This window comes from Salvia splendens, chromosome 21, assembly GCF_004379255.2.
Source record: "Salvia splendens isolate huo1 chromosome 21, SspV2, whole genome shotgun sequence".
In the NCBI taxonomy this organism is placed as follows: Eukaryota; Viridiplantae; Streptophyta; class Magnoliopsida; order Lamiales; family Lamiaceae; genus Salvia; species Salvia splendens.
The window spans coordinates 4,739,891-4,756,709 of NC_056052.1; the positions used below are offsets into that span (position 1 = coordinate 4,739,891).

The 16,819-nt window shown below is 36.6% G+C and overlaps 2 protein-coding genes across 4 annotated transcripts; one reads left to right on the forward strand and one right to left on the reverse strand.

Annotated features, from left to right (window-relative positions):
- Positions 1-6,973: 6,973 nt before the first annotated feature.
- LOC121783296 lies at positions 6,974-9,362 on the forward strand. Its single transcript, XM_042181323.1, has 2 exons — positions 6,974-7,873; positions 9,308-9,362. Exon 1 carries the CDS (start codon positions 7,247-7,249, stop codon positions 7,868-7,870), a length of 624 nt encoding a protein of 207 aa, XP_042037257.1. The 5' UTR covers positions 6,974-7,246; the 3' UTR covers positions 7,871-7,873; positions 9,308-9,362.
- Positions 9,363-9,733: 371 nt separating this feature from the next.
- Positions 9,734-16,288, reverse strand: LOC121783294 (tobamovirus multiplication protein 1-like). 3 transcript variants are annotated; one of them, XR_006046559.1, is made up of 12 exons: positions 15,895-16,288; positions 14,691-14,781; positions 14,558-14,610; positions 13,768-13,860; positions 13,541-13,612; positions 13,308-13,380; positions 13,134-13,179; positions 12,932-12,995; positions 11,780-11,833; positions 11,258-11,335; positions 10,974-11,176; positions 9,734-10,768 (listed from the first exon to the last, which is right to left on the reverse strand). XR_006046559.1 is itself a non-coding variant. In XM_042181322.1 (11 exons), exons 1-11 carry the CDS (start codon positions 16,051-16,053, stop codon positions 11,084-11,086), a joined length of 876 nt encoding a protein of 291 aa, XP_042037256.1. In that variant the 5' UTR covers positions 16,054-16,288; the 3' UTR covers positions 10,822-11,083. The 3 variants fall into 3 exon arrangements, 1 of the variants encoding a protein (XP_042037256.1); XR_006046558.1 differs by having other exon boundaries at positions 9,734-10,774; XM_042181322.1 differs by lacking the exon at positions 9,734-10,768 and having other exon boundaries at positions 10,822-11,176.
- Positions 16,289-16,819: the final 531 nt, after the last annotated feature.

Here is a 16,819-nt window from a genome sequence, read left to right on the forward strand (position 1 = left end):
TGAAGACAAGGCCATTTTGGTGCTCAATGCCTTGCCTGATTCACATGATCAATTGAGAGATGCTATTCTTTATGGGAGAGATAAAGCCATCTCCTATAATGAAGTTTACTCTGCTCTCATGGCTAAGGAATTACAGAAAATCAGTGCCAAGAAAGGTGAGCCTCAACCAGAGTCCCTCAATGTTAAGAAGTGGAACAAGAAGAAGTTCTACAAGAAGCCTGAAGAATCCAAGAATAATGTCTCTGGAGTCAAGGAGACTAGATCCTGTCATTGGTGCAAAAAGCCCGGCCACATAAAAAAGGATTGTTATGGCTGGAAAAAGAAGATGGCCTCAGAAAGTAAGCCACACACAAATCTTGTCAGCAGTGATGGTGAAGAAGCTGCTGAGGTAATGAATGTCACTGATAAATTTGATAGAGGATCATGGATATTGGATTCTGGTTGCTCATTCCATATATGTCCACATGTGGAATGGTTTTATGATCTCAAAGAATGTGAGGGATCAGTTTTATTGGGTAACAACAAGGCCTGCAGGATAAAGGGAGTTGGGAGCATCAAGCTCAGACTCAATGATGGATCAATGAAGATATTATCTGAAGTTAGATATATTCCTGAGGTCAAACGAAACCTGGTATCTCTAGGTACCCTGGAGAAAAAAGGGATATAGTTTTCAGTCTGAAGGTGGTGAAATGAAAGTTTTCAAGAAGCAGCAGCTCAAGTTGGTGGGACACAGAAGGGGTAGCTTGTATTATCTTGAAGCTGCTGTCATTCAAGAAGAGTCTCATGCTGTTATCTCTAATGATCTCAGGACCTGGCATTTGAAGCTTGGTCATCCGGCAGAGGGAACTTTGAAAGAATTGGTCAAGAAGGGGATGATTCAAGCAGATACTCAGAAAAAATTGGCCAAGTGTGAAGACTGTGTTGGGAAAGTCAAAGAAGTTGCCATTCCCAACTGGATCTCATACTTCTACCTCACCTCTAGACTATGTACACTCAGATCTATGGGGTCCCTCACCTGTAAAGAGCCTAGGGGGTGGTAGATATTATATGTCTATCATTGATGACTACTCTAGAAAAGTATGGGTGTTTGTATTGAAGGAGAAATCTGAGGCATTCAGCTCATTCAAAGACTGGTGTACAGAAATGAAAAATAAGAGAGGTTCATATCCTCGGGTACTCAGAACTGACAATGGATTGGAGTATTTGTCAAAGGACTTTGATGGCTTTTGCAAAGAGAAAGGGATTGCAAGGCATAGGACTGTTCCAGCCAACCCCCAACAAAATGGGGTGGCAGAAAGAATGAACCGCACACTCCTCGAAAGGGTCAGATGCCTACTGTCATCATCTGGTGTAGGCAAGCAATTTTGGGCCGAGGCTGTGAGCACATCAGCTTATCTGATCAATAAGTGTCCCTCTTCAGCCATTAAAGGCTCTATACCAGATGTGAGATGGTATGGGACCAAGATTGACTACTCCAGGCTCAAGCCTTTTGGGTGCAAGGCTTTTGCACATATGAAACAGGGCAAACTAAGTGCAAGAGCCTTGAGATGCATCATGTTGGGCTATCAAAAGGGAGTCAAGGGGTATAGGCTCTGGTGTATTGAACCTCAAAATCAGAAAATAATTGTCAGCAGAGATGTTGTATTCATTGAAGAAGAAATGCCACTTTTGAGTCAGAAGGCTCTTAACAAAGATAATGAGAATGATGGATCTGACAAGATGGATGTATTTAGTGCACCATCTGATGAAATGGGTCAGGAAAATGTTGAAACCGATGGAGTAACAGGGGAGCTAGATGATGAGAATGAAGATCTGCAACATCATGATACCACCCCAACAGAGTATCAGATAGGCCGGGACAGGCCAAGAAGAAGCAATCGTAAGCCACCGGCAAGATTTGAGGACTATGAGATGTTGTACTATGCTCTAAATGTGGCAGAGCAACTGGAGTATGCTGAGCCTAGCACTTTTCATGAGGCTATCAGTGGACCTGAGAAGAATGAATGGGTTCAAGCAATGAAAGAAGAGCTTGAGTCTCTGATTAACAACAAGACTTGGATCTTGGTTGAGAAGGTAAAATCTAGAAAAATCATTGGATGTAAGTGGGTGTTTAAAAAGAAAATAGAATCAGCAGCCACAGAGAAAGTGAGATTTAAAGCTAGGCTTGTAGCAAAGGGGTTCAACCAAGAAGAGGGGGTAGATTTCAATGAAGTATATTCACCAGTTGTGAAACATAACTCCATCAGGGTCCTTATGGCAGTAGCTGCAAGAAGAGGTTGGGATTTGGAGCAATTAGATGTAAAGACAGCCTTTCTCAACGGGGATCTTGAGGAAACAATATACATGGCACAACCACAGGGTTTTGAAGCCCCTGGATCTGAAGAGAAAGTGTGTCTCCTCAAGAAAAGCATATATGGTCTTAAACAAAGCAGCCGCCAATGGTATTTGAAGTTTGGTGAAAATTTGGCAAAGTTGGGTTTTGACAGATCCTTGTATGATAGTTGTGTTTTCATCAAGAGGCAGAAAAACAAGGCCCCTATCTACCTTCTCCTATATGTAGACGACATGCTTATTTCTGGGGCAGATCCGAATGAAATCAAGAGAGTCAAGAGCCAGTTGATGGCAACGTTTGAAATGAAGGATTTGGGATCTGCTAGGAGAATTCTTGGCATGGATATACTCAGGGACAAAGGCAGAACCAAGTTATGGCTGTTCCAGTCAGAGTATATTGATAAAGTCTTGAAGAAATTCAGAGTAGGCAACATGAAGAGCACAGCTACTCCAATTGGGATTCACTTCAAGCTGTCAAAAGAACAAAAGGCTGATACTGATGAGGAAAGGAAGGAAATGGAGGCTATTCCATACTCGAATATTGTTGGAAGTTTGATGTACCTAATGATATGCACAAGGCCTGATATTGCACATGCAATAAGTGCAACAAGCAGACACATGACAGCGTATGGCAGACAGCACTGGAGTGCTCTCAAATGGACTTTAAGGTATCTGGGAGGTGTAAGCAAGCTGGGTATTCTATTCACCAATCAAGGTGGAGCTGAGGAAGAGGCTTTGCAAGGGTATTGTGACTCAGATTATGCCGCAAGCATTGATACCAGGAGATCACAAACAGGTTATATTTTCACTCTTTATGGAGCTGCTATATGTTGGAAGTCAAGTTTGCAGAATGTGGTGGCTTTATCAACCACGGAGGCTGAATATATTGCACTGACCTCAGCTGTGAAGGAAGGCAAATGGCTGCTAGGCCTTGTGAATGAGTTTGAGATACAACAGAAAGGAGTTCCCATACATTGTGACAGCAATGGGGCATTGTGTCTTGCAAGACATCAGATGTTTCACGAGCGTAGTAAACACATAGATGTCAGATTGCATTTCATAAGGGACGAAGTGGAATGTGGGAGAGTGAAGCTATTGAAGATTGACACGGCTCACAACCCCACTGATATGTTAACTAAGGCCCTAAGCAAGGAGAAGTTCAGATACTGTTGCAGGCTTGTGGGATTGCAGTTGGTGACATGTTGATCAGATGCTTCGTTTATCATCAAGGTGGAGATTGTTATGAATTGATGAATAAAGAAGCATGCAAGTGCATGAGAAAGTATTGTGGAATGCATCTCACTCGAGCAAGAAGTCAGATTCAAAAGGCAGTTTATAACGGCTACTAGTCGTTGGAGCTAAAGTCACACTTAGCAGTTGTAACCAATTCTTGAGTGAAGACTTATTCACTCTTTCTTGTTCTTGCCTTGTATAAATAGTTAATAGCAGCTGCTTAGTTAAAAAAAAACGTAGTCACTTGATTCATCTCAATAAAAGCTTTTGATTTTCTCTCTATAAGAAAACTATATAATTCTCTTCAAGCGTGTGTGTGATCTTGATTGATAGCGTGAGTGTGTAATACATCAAAATAAATAAAATCTTTTTTGAAGGGACAAAGAGGGATATGCGAAGTGAAAATGGTGTTAATAATTCAAAAAATAGATGTTGGACAGACGTCCAATATTTTGAAAAAAAAAACAATCACGATGATAGATTAGCTCAATTGATGAAACCTATGCATATGATTTGAGAAAGTCGCCTAAATAAGAGGAACAATTATCTACTTTTTGTAGGATTTATGTACTTCTATTAGTATTTTTGTAGTGGATGTGTTTTTTTTACTCAGGGATGGTTTTATGTTTTGGATTTGTTATTTTATAAGTATCTTAGTATCTTTTTTGAAATAATATACACTCCATATTTTATACTCCCCCGTCTCAGTCTCATTCTAAGTGGAACATTTCTTATTCGACACATGATTTTATGTAGTGTTTTTGTAAGTAAAGTGAAAAGGATAAAGTAAAAGAGATGAAAAAAGTAGAGAAAATATGTTCTATTGTTACAAATGTATGTCATTTAGAGTGGGAAATAAAAAAAAATGTGTCATTTAGAGTGAAATCGAGGAAGTATTCTTTATTTGATTAATGTAAATTAAGTGTTTAGCTTCTTTTTTAATCCGAGAGGTGAGTTAAGCATTGCATGATTACTCTCGTTTAAGACCAACTTTGTCCATGATTTATTTATTTTCATTTCTAGATTTTTACTGGCCTTCCGTTCTTTGTAATACAACAAGTCTACAATACATCAATTTTAAATTGTAAAAACAGTACTCCCAAACTCTCCAGGGTTAATGAGTACGCAAACACACACATACATAACAGTAACATATTTTATGAGAGAATTGTGAGGGTTCAATGACGCACAATCGAACTTTATATTAGTATGATATTATCAATTTTAAAGAAACTCTCACATATTTATTTTTTAATTATTTTTCGAAAGGTCTCATACTAATGTAACTAAGAAAATACACATATAATATTTGCAAATTTACTTGTTTTCCGAGGTGGAAGAGTTTGCAAATTTTACTCCCCCCTCCACCAATATAAGAGGAGTTTTGCCCTAGCACGGATTTTAAGAAATGTAGTAGAAAGTGCCCGCAGAGGCAACACAATTAGTTTCGAAGGGGCAGAATTGCAAGAAATGTAGTAGAATGTCGAGTCCATTACCAAAAATTGAAAAAAAACAAATGGAAAGTTTATTATTGGTGGACAGAAAGAGTATTAGTTATAAGATCTCTAATTTAAATTTAGTTTTATTGTGTTTTTTTTCTATGATGACGTGACATTTAGAGGAAACAATTTTGTTGTCACGGATAATATTTGAGCATTAATATATGGTTTTATACAAATCAAAATGAATGTAGACGTTGATAAATCGTGTCAAAAACTAAAATGAGATGGATTTTGTTTTAGCAGTGTAGTGATGATGGGGCCTCTGGATTTGATAGGTAGCTGCTCCTTAGCTTGACATGATAAGCTCTTTCGATTATTTCATTGAAGACAAGTTGTTTTCAAGGCCATCCAATTTTCAATCATGATAATTATATGATATGTTCATCTAGAACAATCCAGCACTCACCATAATGTTAAGGAGTGTGACATGGTTCCTATCTCCATTGGACACATCCAATTTCCCAAATTTTATAAAATGATGTGAATCTCTCTATATGTTATCTATCACCTCGTTGTCGATTTGAAATGATGTTCAAATTATTTGAATCTGAATTTGGAGCTTCAAAAGAAAGACTCAAATCATGGATTAGAAGCTAGGAGTGTTTAAATAAGAGTGAACTAAGTGATATTAGGGATTGAAGTGGATGTTTTTTTAGACTATTGCTTATTTTAAATAGGAAGAATTAATTCAGATAAAATATTAGTAGTAATACTCAAAATTCAGTGCTATGTATACTTGGTACTTATAGCAAAAATTATTTTGAAATGTAGACCAAGTAAAAAAGAATCATATCTTTTTCAACTCACCACATCTTAAACTCCACTGTCTACGCAACATCTATTTCAATTTGCTTTGATAAAAATTAGCACTATAACAGTAGCTCCATTAGTTTTAAAAGATTTTTTAGTGGAATTCAAATCTATTACAGTACCTTTTCTATAGGATATTCCTCTCAAAAAGGGATTTTTATCAATTTTCTTGCTTATAATATTTCCATCCTTCTCCCAGTCATTATAGCCATGAAAGTCTATTTACTTCGAGCACTGCCCCTTTAAAAATACTACTCCCTCCGTTCCATTTTAGGAGTCCCGGTTTACCATTTCTGGGTGTCCCACTTTAGAAGTCCTGGTTGAAATATTTCATAAATGGTATTAGGCCATACATTCCACTAACATTTTTTCACTCACATTTTATTATAAAATTAATATAAAAAAGTAGGACTCACCTTCCATATCTTTTTTCACCAACTTTCTTTTACATTTCTTGAAACTTGGGTAAACTCAACCGGGACTCCTAAAGTGGGAAGGAGGGAGTATTTATGTAGAGGTGAATCTGAGGTGATGTGATGTAATTCTTACATAATTATAGAGAAAAACTTATGTGCCGACAACGGTTATAATGGTTAATAGTTAAATTAATAATTAAACACTAATTAATTTTAAATTAAGGTAAAATTAGTTAATTTGATGACAACCGGTTCATTTTTTTCATATAAAACCTGAGATTACCTAATTAGTGGATGGAGGAGAAACGTCTTATCAATTAAGTTATGTTTCATCGCCTGATAAAACAATTAAGTTGGTAAGACATAGTTCCTCCATCATTCAAATTATATAATGTGCGTGAGTGTGATTGTGTGAGAGCTGTATCACCAAAATTACTAATAGTACTATAATTTATGATTAATTAAATTTTATACATAGATCAAAATTTTAACATTCATACACGTGTAACCGATGGGCTTGCCGTCGTGGATTCCAATCACTCCCAGTGGCAAGTTTATCTTTTCTTTTTGTTTAGAATAATTAATTCATAATTTTACAGTTTTATGATCTTCTACTCATTCTTAATTTCTTACCATGCATGATTTGTCCTTATTATGGTTATGGCATTGATTAAACTCGGACAAAATGAAATCCAAATTCAAATGAAATGCCGCTGTCTCCTCTTTCAATCAAACGTTATATATTCAATTGCAGCCTTCTCACTCAAGTCCCTGTATATAGGAGAAAATCACACATTCATATAGACATATAGTAATATATAATCTCACTGATTTGCTTTCTGAGTCGCCGGAAAAAAAAAGATTCCGACGAGCTCAACAGCAATTCTATCGATTAGACAATCAATTTGGCAAAAAAAGCATCAAGATTTGATTTTGGTTTAGTTATTTTGACTAATGGCAAAGGGCAGAAAATTGACGAGCAGTCGCAGCGAGATGTTTCTCGGAAGCTTCTGCTACGATCAGGGCGGCGCAGCCGTCAACGGTGCATCGGAATTAGAAGAAGACGAGGTTTGGTCAATGATCGACGACGCGATCAGCTCGGAAAATCACTCCTCCGACGGCGCGTGGATCTCACGCGCCGGCTGTGGTGGTTTCGGCGGCTACACGCGCCACCACGCGCCGCCTCGCACTAGCGGGCGCCAGGTTGGCGGCTTGTCATTGGCCTTTGACGGAGTCAGCAACGGATCTTCGCCTAGCATTGTGCACCAAATCAGGGTGCGGGAGGACATGGGGGAATCTCCACGTGGGCGCCACGTGGCGACATCGGCCCCGGTCAATGTGCCGGATTGGTCGAAGATATACCGGGTCGACTCGGTCGAGTCGCTGCACGACTCGGACGATGGATTGATTGATTACTCGGAAGTTGTTCCGCCACATGAGTATCTTGCTCGTCAGTATGCGAGTAGCCGAAAAACGGCGGCCAACTCGGTGTTCGAGGGCGTGGGCCGAACGCTCAAGGGGCGGGACTTGAGCCGGGTTCGAGATGCAGTGTGGAGTCAAACTGGGTTCGATGGTTAATTAGTAAGGATTTATTATAGTTTGTGTGAGTTTTTAATACTCCTATTTTATACTACTACTTTTTCTGATAAATTTGTTCTCATTATACTCAACAAAAATTGTCGAGTATTACGTTAAATTATTCGTCTTATAATGTGTTAAATTCTCTAAAAATTCTGTCCCACATCGACTTAGTGAAGATCTCATCTAATCTATATAAGTGTGGATAACCCTCCTCCTTATAAGACCTTTTAAGGGATGAGTGGTCTATTTCTAATATCATGTCTTATAAAGCTCATGCATCAATCAAACGAATATTTTTATAGAATAACTACTTATTAGCTCTAAACTAAACCATGAAACGAATATTTTTATAGAATAACTACTTATTAGCTCTAAACTAAACCATGTTTATATTGGTGTTCTAGATAATTGAACAAATTTCCAGAGCTATAATTGACTTATTTGAAAGTTCAGTACAAAAGAAAAACAAAAGCGAAGGTTTAAGCAAATTTTCACAAAACTTAATGTATGTGAATGTATCAAATATACAAAAGGGGGTGTAAATTCAATATGAACACGTGTGTGACTGAATTACCAAAAATAGATGATAAAAGGATATTATCATGATGGGCAAACGCAAAACTTTACTTCCTCCATCCTCCGTCCCCCTTTCACCTTATTAAAAAGAAAAAAATATTTAAAATTGAAGATTCATAATTTAAAAGACAAACTTAAATAGAAATAGTTCATATTTCAAGAGATGTAAAGAGTATTATATTAGGAACTGTGAGAATAAGCAAAAAGGAAAAAAAATCAATTCCTAGCTAATATTTTTGGCTCATTCACAATGTATCACGGTTATATATTAATTAAGTTAATTGCATTATTATAGAACAATAAAATAAATTAAAATATAATAGTACATCATAGTTAATACATTTAAAAATAATTATATGTCATATTTTAGAATTTATCATCTACTATACCATCTTATCTAAAAAAAGCAACAATAAATTGGTAGTATAATGAAAATGATATATCGAGTGAGACACCAAATTACTACAATCGAAAGTGGGTTGAGAGTGAGCAAGTGGAATGATTCCAACCATTCAAAGATAGAAATCATGATCATATTGATGGGTGGACAATGGTTTCTTCTCTTTTTTCAAGAAAGCCTCCATTTATTGCTCTCACAAGTCTTCTCAATCGCTTTTTTTTTCATGGACCTCCACTCTCTCCCTCAGATTAAGATATCATCACTTCTTCCCCTTCTTCATTCAAAGAGAAAAACTCGGATTTCATGATGTATCATGTTATACACGTTGATAAACACGGTTTTGCATGTTTTTAAGGTCAAGAATTGGGTCATTTTAAATGTCAATCATGCCAATTATGTTCTTAAATTGTGTATATTATATATTTTGGTATTTTGACGTGTTTGTTGATAAATGATAGAAAATGATAAAAAAAGGTGCAAAAATGGCCAAGGTGCAGCAGTCTCTGTTCGAGCCCATCTTCCAACGAGTTTGAAGTCCAATCAGTGCTTAATACATACCATTCTCTTCGTCTTCAAAAGAGCTTCGCGTGGGTAACTTGAACATTTAAATCGGAGTTCTGTGGAGAAAGTTATAGTCATTCTACGAATGTCGCGCAGTGCAGTTAAAAGCTGGCGGAAATTAGGCAGAAATTAAGGAAGGAAAGAAATTATTGTCAAATCTCTCCTATTAATTGAGGAATTCGAATTACTATCTTTCGATACTTTTTACCAATTATAAATCTTTTTTAAGCCTATATATACCATATAACTAATTCATAGTAATATTCATCTCAGAGCCTCTAATCCTTCTTCATCCCTACACCTTCTTCCATTTTAGAGCCTCCAATCCTCTCCCTCTCTATACTTCTTCCATCCCATATTCCATATATTATTCTTTCATCTTCCATTGGAGCGGAGCTCTGCAAATCCAGGCAAGAGAAGACTGAAGACTGCATTATTCAACCTTGGGTTTTGTTTTGTTTTTCTTCGTGTCTAGCACTTTTTGTTGTTTTACTTGTCTATGAGTATTAAACATCTTTTGTGAAATTTTTGGTAAACATGCTATGATTTTGAGTTATTTGTTTATTTCTTTCTGTCTTGTTTATAAATCAAACCAAAATCATGTGTCTCTAGATAGCATATGACGCCTAGTATATAATAGACAGTTGCAATCTTATTCCATGTGTTTGATATCCCGGTACTGACCTTTAGCTATACTAGATCTACCTTGTCTATTTTATGTCTCATTGACTTCCACGAAAAAGTATCATCCCAACAATGAACATATCATACTTGGCGAAAATAAATTTCTCAAATTAGAGATCTAATTCGCGTCACAGTAGTCTTCAAGTACTTGAGGATATTGCATGCAAAGCAACCAAGACTCGAGAATATAGTTCAAGTGTCTCAAAACTTAATGTGGAACTTTTCAATTATCCTTGCATGGATTACTAGTAAACTTGAATCAACTTGTTCTCAAGATGCGGAAGATCTGGTCAGGTGCATCATGTGACAAATATCAAACTCCCTATGCGGAAGATCTGGTCAGGCACCACAAGCTCATATTTGTGCATATTCAAATGCATGTTCGATTCCAACGAGTTTTAGTTGGGTCCATCTCATCACCACACCCGCAAATTTTATTTTGAGTTCGAAGTTTATCTTCTTCGAGCTTCTTGTTGCTAGAATCCATATTTCAAAAATCAGATTATTCCATCTCCTTATAAGTTGGTGAAGTCCATCATCAGATTGTGCCCAATTTCTTCCATTCCTCTCTAACCATTCTGTTAAACCCGACCGGGAGACCTAAGAATCATGGCTCTTGAATGGACGAAATTTCGGAACTCTAATTGTGAGAGAGAGCGAAATCGAGGTGTGATCTGAAACTGAATTCAAGTAAGGGTTTACCAATACAGAATAACACCAACAAACCTTTATGTGATGCTCTGTGTTTTGCTTTTATTGGATAATAACTACGACAACAATACACTAGCATTCAACTTATTTCTATAATTTCCTACAAGACAACAGAGATCCTAAACTAGAGATAAAAAGCGCAAAATGTAACCAATATATTTGACACACCTTCATCTTTTTCTCGTTCAAGGCGTTGATTTTCATCTTCGTCTTCAGTAGCACCAGATTCAGCCAAATGTCACCACCAACGACATGAATGTTGTGAGCGTCTCAGGCCGTCAGTGGATAGCGTGGTACTGAGCAGATATTCTTTTAGGCGGTAGCTTGCGCAAAATGAACAAGACAAGAGCTGAAGGAAGGATCTCGACGAGCTGTTGGCGAATAAAGTACATTAGAACAACTTTGAATACATCTAGTGCCAACATGAAGCCATCCTAGAGAAATTTTGGTACCATGTAATAGATCAGATTCAGAACTGGATGGTACATGACGTCCAATGATGCATCTGAATCGAAAGCCGACAGCAATACCTACAGTGAAAGAGACCACATTCAAATAGAAAATCAAGTTATGCAACTGTAAAGAGAAGTTATCACCACATAAACTAGCAAGTGAATTCTTAGATCATCTGAGATTAGACATTTCGACGCATTCATATACAGTAGAGAAAGAAAAATGTTTCGACAGCAAGAACACATTTCATGAAAGTAATAAGTTTTAAGTAGACAATACCAAGGCCAGAGCAGAAGTAGGTAACACACCACAATAACCATGCAATATCAGACATGGATGCATTTATATATGACGAGAATTATTTTACACGAAAAGTACAAAGACTAAGCGGATGAATAAAATTAAGTAGTTGCACAAATGTATTTTGATTCATGGAGACACCCTTTAGTAGATACATAGACACACATTAGGCTCTTAGTTTTACATGGAAAGGAAAAGCGAACTTCAAGATGATAACTTACCATGAAGCACCTTAGAAGAAAACAAGTGAAGCATATAGCTGTAACAGATCCAACCTGAAAATGAATTCAAGTTATTGCAAAGCAAAAGTTGAAATCAAGAATAAACATGATTAGCTTGGACATGTTGATCAATCCTCGATGTTTTAGTTTCTAAAGAATAACAACTAAAAATTCATGATCTCTACTTCAATTTAAATGAGTAAAATTAAATAAGCTATTTAAGACTACAATGAGATGAAAAAAAGACAATTAAGTACAATTCTATTTTAGAACCAAGCAAAATTTGTATGCAACAAAATCTGAAATGAGGAAACTGCTTCACCATTGAAGGGTCACCAAAATATTTCAGATCCTAAATTTCTACCATATTCCATAGTCAAGATGACGTGCAAGTGAATAGAACCTGTAACTCTTATACATTGAAGGAATATAAACATAACACCCAAACTAGTAGAAAGCCCTTTAGAATTCTTCACATCTTTGCCGGGCAAAGATAACATACTATGGGTAATATTGAGAAGGCTGGGCTCGTTTACTCAACGAAGATGATAAGATGAATTACATCAGGTACATCATACTTCCCAATGATTATAACAGCATAAACTAAAACTGAGACTCATTCTCTTATTATGTAATAACATCTTGATGAAGATATTAGGAACACTTTTGAATGGTTCATTTTCGAGATCATTTCGTAACAAAAAAAGAGAGAGATTTCAAGCAGGAGGGTTACCACTAACCAATGACCGACCTTCTATATTTGGAATATTATCAAACTTAATAATCAGATGTTAAACCTAATAGTACATCCTATTGAGTCATTGACAAGTGCAATTCATATTTGCTTATTGGCATTTAACGGTTCCTTGTGCCACTCATCTGAAAGATCATAATTGTCCAGATAAATTCACTTGCTGCAGAAGAAAAAGTTTCCCCTTGACCCCTATATATATGACTACATAGCTTAAGTGTTATTCAGTTTTAAGATAGGTAGCTAACAATGTTTGAGGGGGAAGATCATATGATCCAGGAGACACAACAACCTTATGTACCGTTGAATCCAATCTTGTTAGATAGAGGAATATCCTACAATGGACTAACTAGACCAACTATACAATGTATTCCAGTTAGATACAACGGAAAGGGACAAACCTCATGAAGTTTCTTTCTCCTCCCTTTGGATTCAATGGGGAAGCGTCTAAGCATGAAAAATAGCCTGGAAGAAGAAAAAAGAAAAAAATGTAGTTTGTGCAAAAGTGAAAACAGGTTCGGTTATTAGACTTCAGGAAATCATTTGGAAGAAATTAATTATGCTATATACAATAAGCAGCGAGCAAGAAGACTTTATGTTCACCTTCCTCCATATATTACAAAGCCCAAAGCAGCTATGACTGATACCACTACAAACATCAGCAGAAATTACCACTAGAATCAAAAGACAGTCTTAAGCAACCTAATAAATCAAAGGCTTCAACCTTTTTAGTTAAGGTACCCTTCAACTGAACAAAAAACCTGGAGGGAGATTAACCTGCTATAAATATCTTTCTGATGAATTGTACAATGACGTTTTCATCTAATCCAAGGTACAGCCAGATACCGAACTGATGACGAAAGGAGGAAGATAGTTCAAGTTTTAGTCAGTTGATGGCTGGAAAGGCACTGTATGCAAAACACAGAAGGTGCTGGTTTTTCTTGACAGTATTTACACCACAGACATATACAACCAGCAAGTAAGATATAAGCCAGTGAATTTTGACTAACCTGTATTATGTAGATTGCACCATTGATAGAAATGTAGAAGATTCTCAATTTCTCTGTTGGCATGCTTCTAGCCTGACCAATTTACAGAGACAAAGGTTTCATTGATTCTTCACCTCACATAACAGAATTCAGAACTCTCAAGCATCTAAAGTAAACAACAATTCTTACAAACTATAGCAGCCCAAAACAGTTGAACGATATTTCAATTAACTTCACTGCTTGTGTACCTGATGATATATTTCGGCCCAGAAAAGGACAAGAAGTGTATATGTAGAAAAGAACAGCAGGTCAGGAAGATCTAGGAGTACCAAAGTTAGGGCCTGATTCATAATGAACAAAGAGAGAAAATAAGAAATAAACTAAAGAAAATTAAAAATGGTACTAATACGGCAACTGTCTGCACGATAATGCTGTTTATTTAGCAAATGCAATTCAGTAGTAACTGTGCACAAGGCAAAGGTAGACTATGCCCACTGGAGGAATACACGTAATTGACCACCTTATACTTTCAACTAAGTGGAAACAGAGTGTCCATCAGCAACTTATCTAGTGCGGGACTAATAATAAACCTTTCTCAAATGCAGTTCAGGAGGAAATAAAACTCTGATTTTTAATTAACAACATTCCTATAGTATGTACTAATCCTTAACTAAATAGAACTGCACATCACACCATGTGCAAGGAAAGACAACAAACATAAATACAAAGCTAAAGCTAAACATACAGGCGGAACAGATCCTTAGAAATATATGAACAAGGTAACTGAAATATCATAAAATACATGTATTAAATAAATATCATTTGTTTCTGCTATAGCATTTCCATTATCAAAAAAGGTTCCTGGGGACTCATTCTTAATATCAAGGTTCCTCCTACCTTTGAATATATAAAATGTAGCTAAAGACACTGTAAGTTACTAGCAAGGACATAAAATCAAAAATAAGATTCTAAGTTGGAGAAATAGACCCTTATCTAGAACTAAAGAATAAGATAAACAGATAGTGAAGTCAATTTTACCTTGGGATTCAGAAAAAATACTTGCTTATGAAATCCAAACACAACAGCACGCACTGCAATTGAGTAGCTTAACGATTAATGCAGCTAATGATAATCGATAGATAGAATGACACGGAGATTATTTTCCCAATACCTCCATTTACAACAAAATTCATCAAGTGGAAAACCTTTTGAGTAGTCCATCCATATTCAGCCACCCTTAATTCGATTCTTATCAATTGAATCTGCAAATGTAAATGCACCCCAGTAAGAGACATTCATTTCATGCAACAAGTCATTCTCACAAAAGTAGACTTTCTCCAAAAAATATGTAACAGTTTCAACTGTCAATTTTAACAGCATTCATTATAGCTTAAACACAAACTTACCCACTATATCTCACAGTTTCTTGCTGAATCTTGAAACTACTGTATACCTCCTTTCAACGTCGTAACTCAATCACCTCAACTTGTTTCCATTGTGCTTTTACATAGCGCTTTTCACTAACCCTTTGTCTAAAGGGTATTGACTGACAGTCACAACCTCTGACAGATAAATTCAGGTTGTAACTTTTGCAAGCAACGTGATACAAATTCTAAGCTCCATTACAACATCTAGCCATACTTTATTTATGTTGACAGATTTGTACACTGTTGCCAAACAATGGTCCGTTCTTATACAACGGTTAAAGGTATGATGAAAGAGTTGCTTAAAAAAGTCAAGATGATGAGTTGAAGATGAGCAGGTTTGGAAGGGGTGTGGAGAACAGCGTGAATATGCAGGGGACAGAAAACTACTTCGACCAGCCTAAACCATTTTATAAGTTAAACAAGAGCATAAGCCCCCATCGCGTGCATGATTGAACTATAATAAAAGCACAATTATAATCACAATTTATCTTGCCCAATCCACTCTACTACAATAACCAACATCTAATCATCTTTTTTCTATTTTCTTCTTATAACACCCTCAAACTATTTGGTATTTTACGCCAATTAGCAGAGCACAAGCCCTTTCCACCAACTATTTCCCATGACAAATGACTTTTAAAAATCTCGAACTCTAAATATGGAAAACACGGCCCCCTTCAACGAATTTCCTACCCACGCCCCTCAAAATTAGTCATATATAACATCTTACTGTGTATCAAAGCTGAACACTACTAAATAATTATAACAACTCCACATTACTAAAGAATGAAATGAGCTGAGCTCAGTTGCTCCAAAAACACTAGAATTCATCTGCTGCCAAAGCTCATGATAATGGAGAAACCGAATTCAAACAAAAATTCAAACAGCTGTCTAAACGAATACAATATAGAAGTAAGGTTGCCGAAACAGTAAATGCAATCGACTCACAAGGGCGACGGACGAAAGGAGGGCATAAACAGCGCAAAGCGTGAAGAATATTCCGTCTTGCCATTGTACGGAGGCGTTGATTTCGTTCCACCAGGAGGCGGACAGTTCTCCGACTCCTCCGGCGTCGATCGCCGCAGAGCTCAGTAGCATCCGCGCCATCTCACCGCCGGAAGAAAATTAACGGAAATCGGTGGGTGGTAAAGAGCGTACACTCACTGATTCACTGTCACTTCTTCAATCAGAAAAGGAGATCAAATCGAATTGCGAAAGAGGAAGGGAAATGCATAACTCAATACAGAGAAATGTGTATGAATTTAGATGAGAGATAGAGAGAGAGAATGATCAATCTGTATAGTTCTACAGTATATCTACGTGGTCCTTATCCAGAGCTTTCGCCATACAAATACAAACGTTTCTAAAATAAAATTAGTGTCACATCTCTCATGGTCGGTTAAGACAATATATCTAGGCATGCACTCAGTTAAAAAACCGCCGGTTCCGAAGTTCACGGATCAAAAAAATCATGAATCTAAACAAGCCCGCCAAGGGTTTAGGCGGTTCCGGTTTCGGTTCAAAAAACCGCTGGTTCGGGCGACGGTTCAAAACCGCCGGATCGGCGGTTCTTTTTTTGCATTTTCTTCTTTATTTATCTATGAATGTGCTTAAATAAAATTAAAAAAATCACGAAGAAAATTACTTTATTGATATAAATTTAAACGAGGCTACAAGTTACAACATTACAAATTATATTAATTGTTGTTTAAATATTGGTTGCTTTTTTAATCGTCTATTTTTATCATTCTTATACAAATTATATTAATTGTTGTTTTTTTGCACATTTTAATCAATGCATTTAGAAAAATGAGTAACATACCTACATTTAAATCCAATTATTTGAACATGTCCACATTCTATAAATATACAA

What these genes read in the sequence shown, in the direction of transcription:
- LOC121783296 (XM_042181323.1), top strand. Translation starts at nt 7,247, where the DNA reads ATGGCAAAGGGCAGAAAATTGACGAGCAGTCGCAGCGAGATGTTTCTC.
- LOC121783294 (XM_042181322.1), bottom strand. Translation starts at nt 16,053, where the DNA reads ATGGCGCGGATGCTACTGAGCTCTGCGGCGATCGACGCCGGAGGAGTC. An exon ending in TATTTTTTCTGAATCCCAAG is followed by an intron (nt 13,861 to 14,557) that starts GTAAAATTGACT and finishes ATTATGAATCAG; the next exon opens with GCCCTAACTTTGGTACTCCT. An exon ending in GTGCAATCTACATAATACAG is followed by an intron (nt 13,381 to 13,540) that starts GTTAGTCAAAAT and finishes TTTCGTCATCAG; the next exon opens with TTCGGTATCTGGCTGTACCT.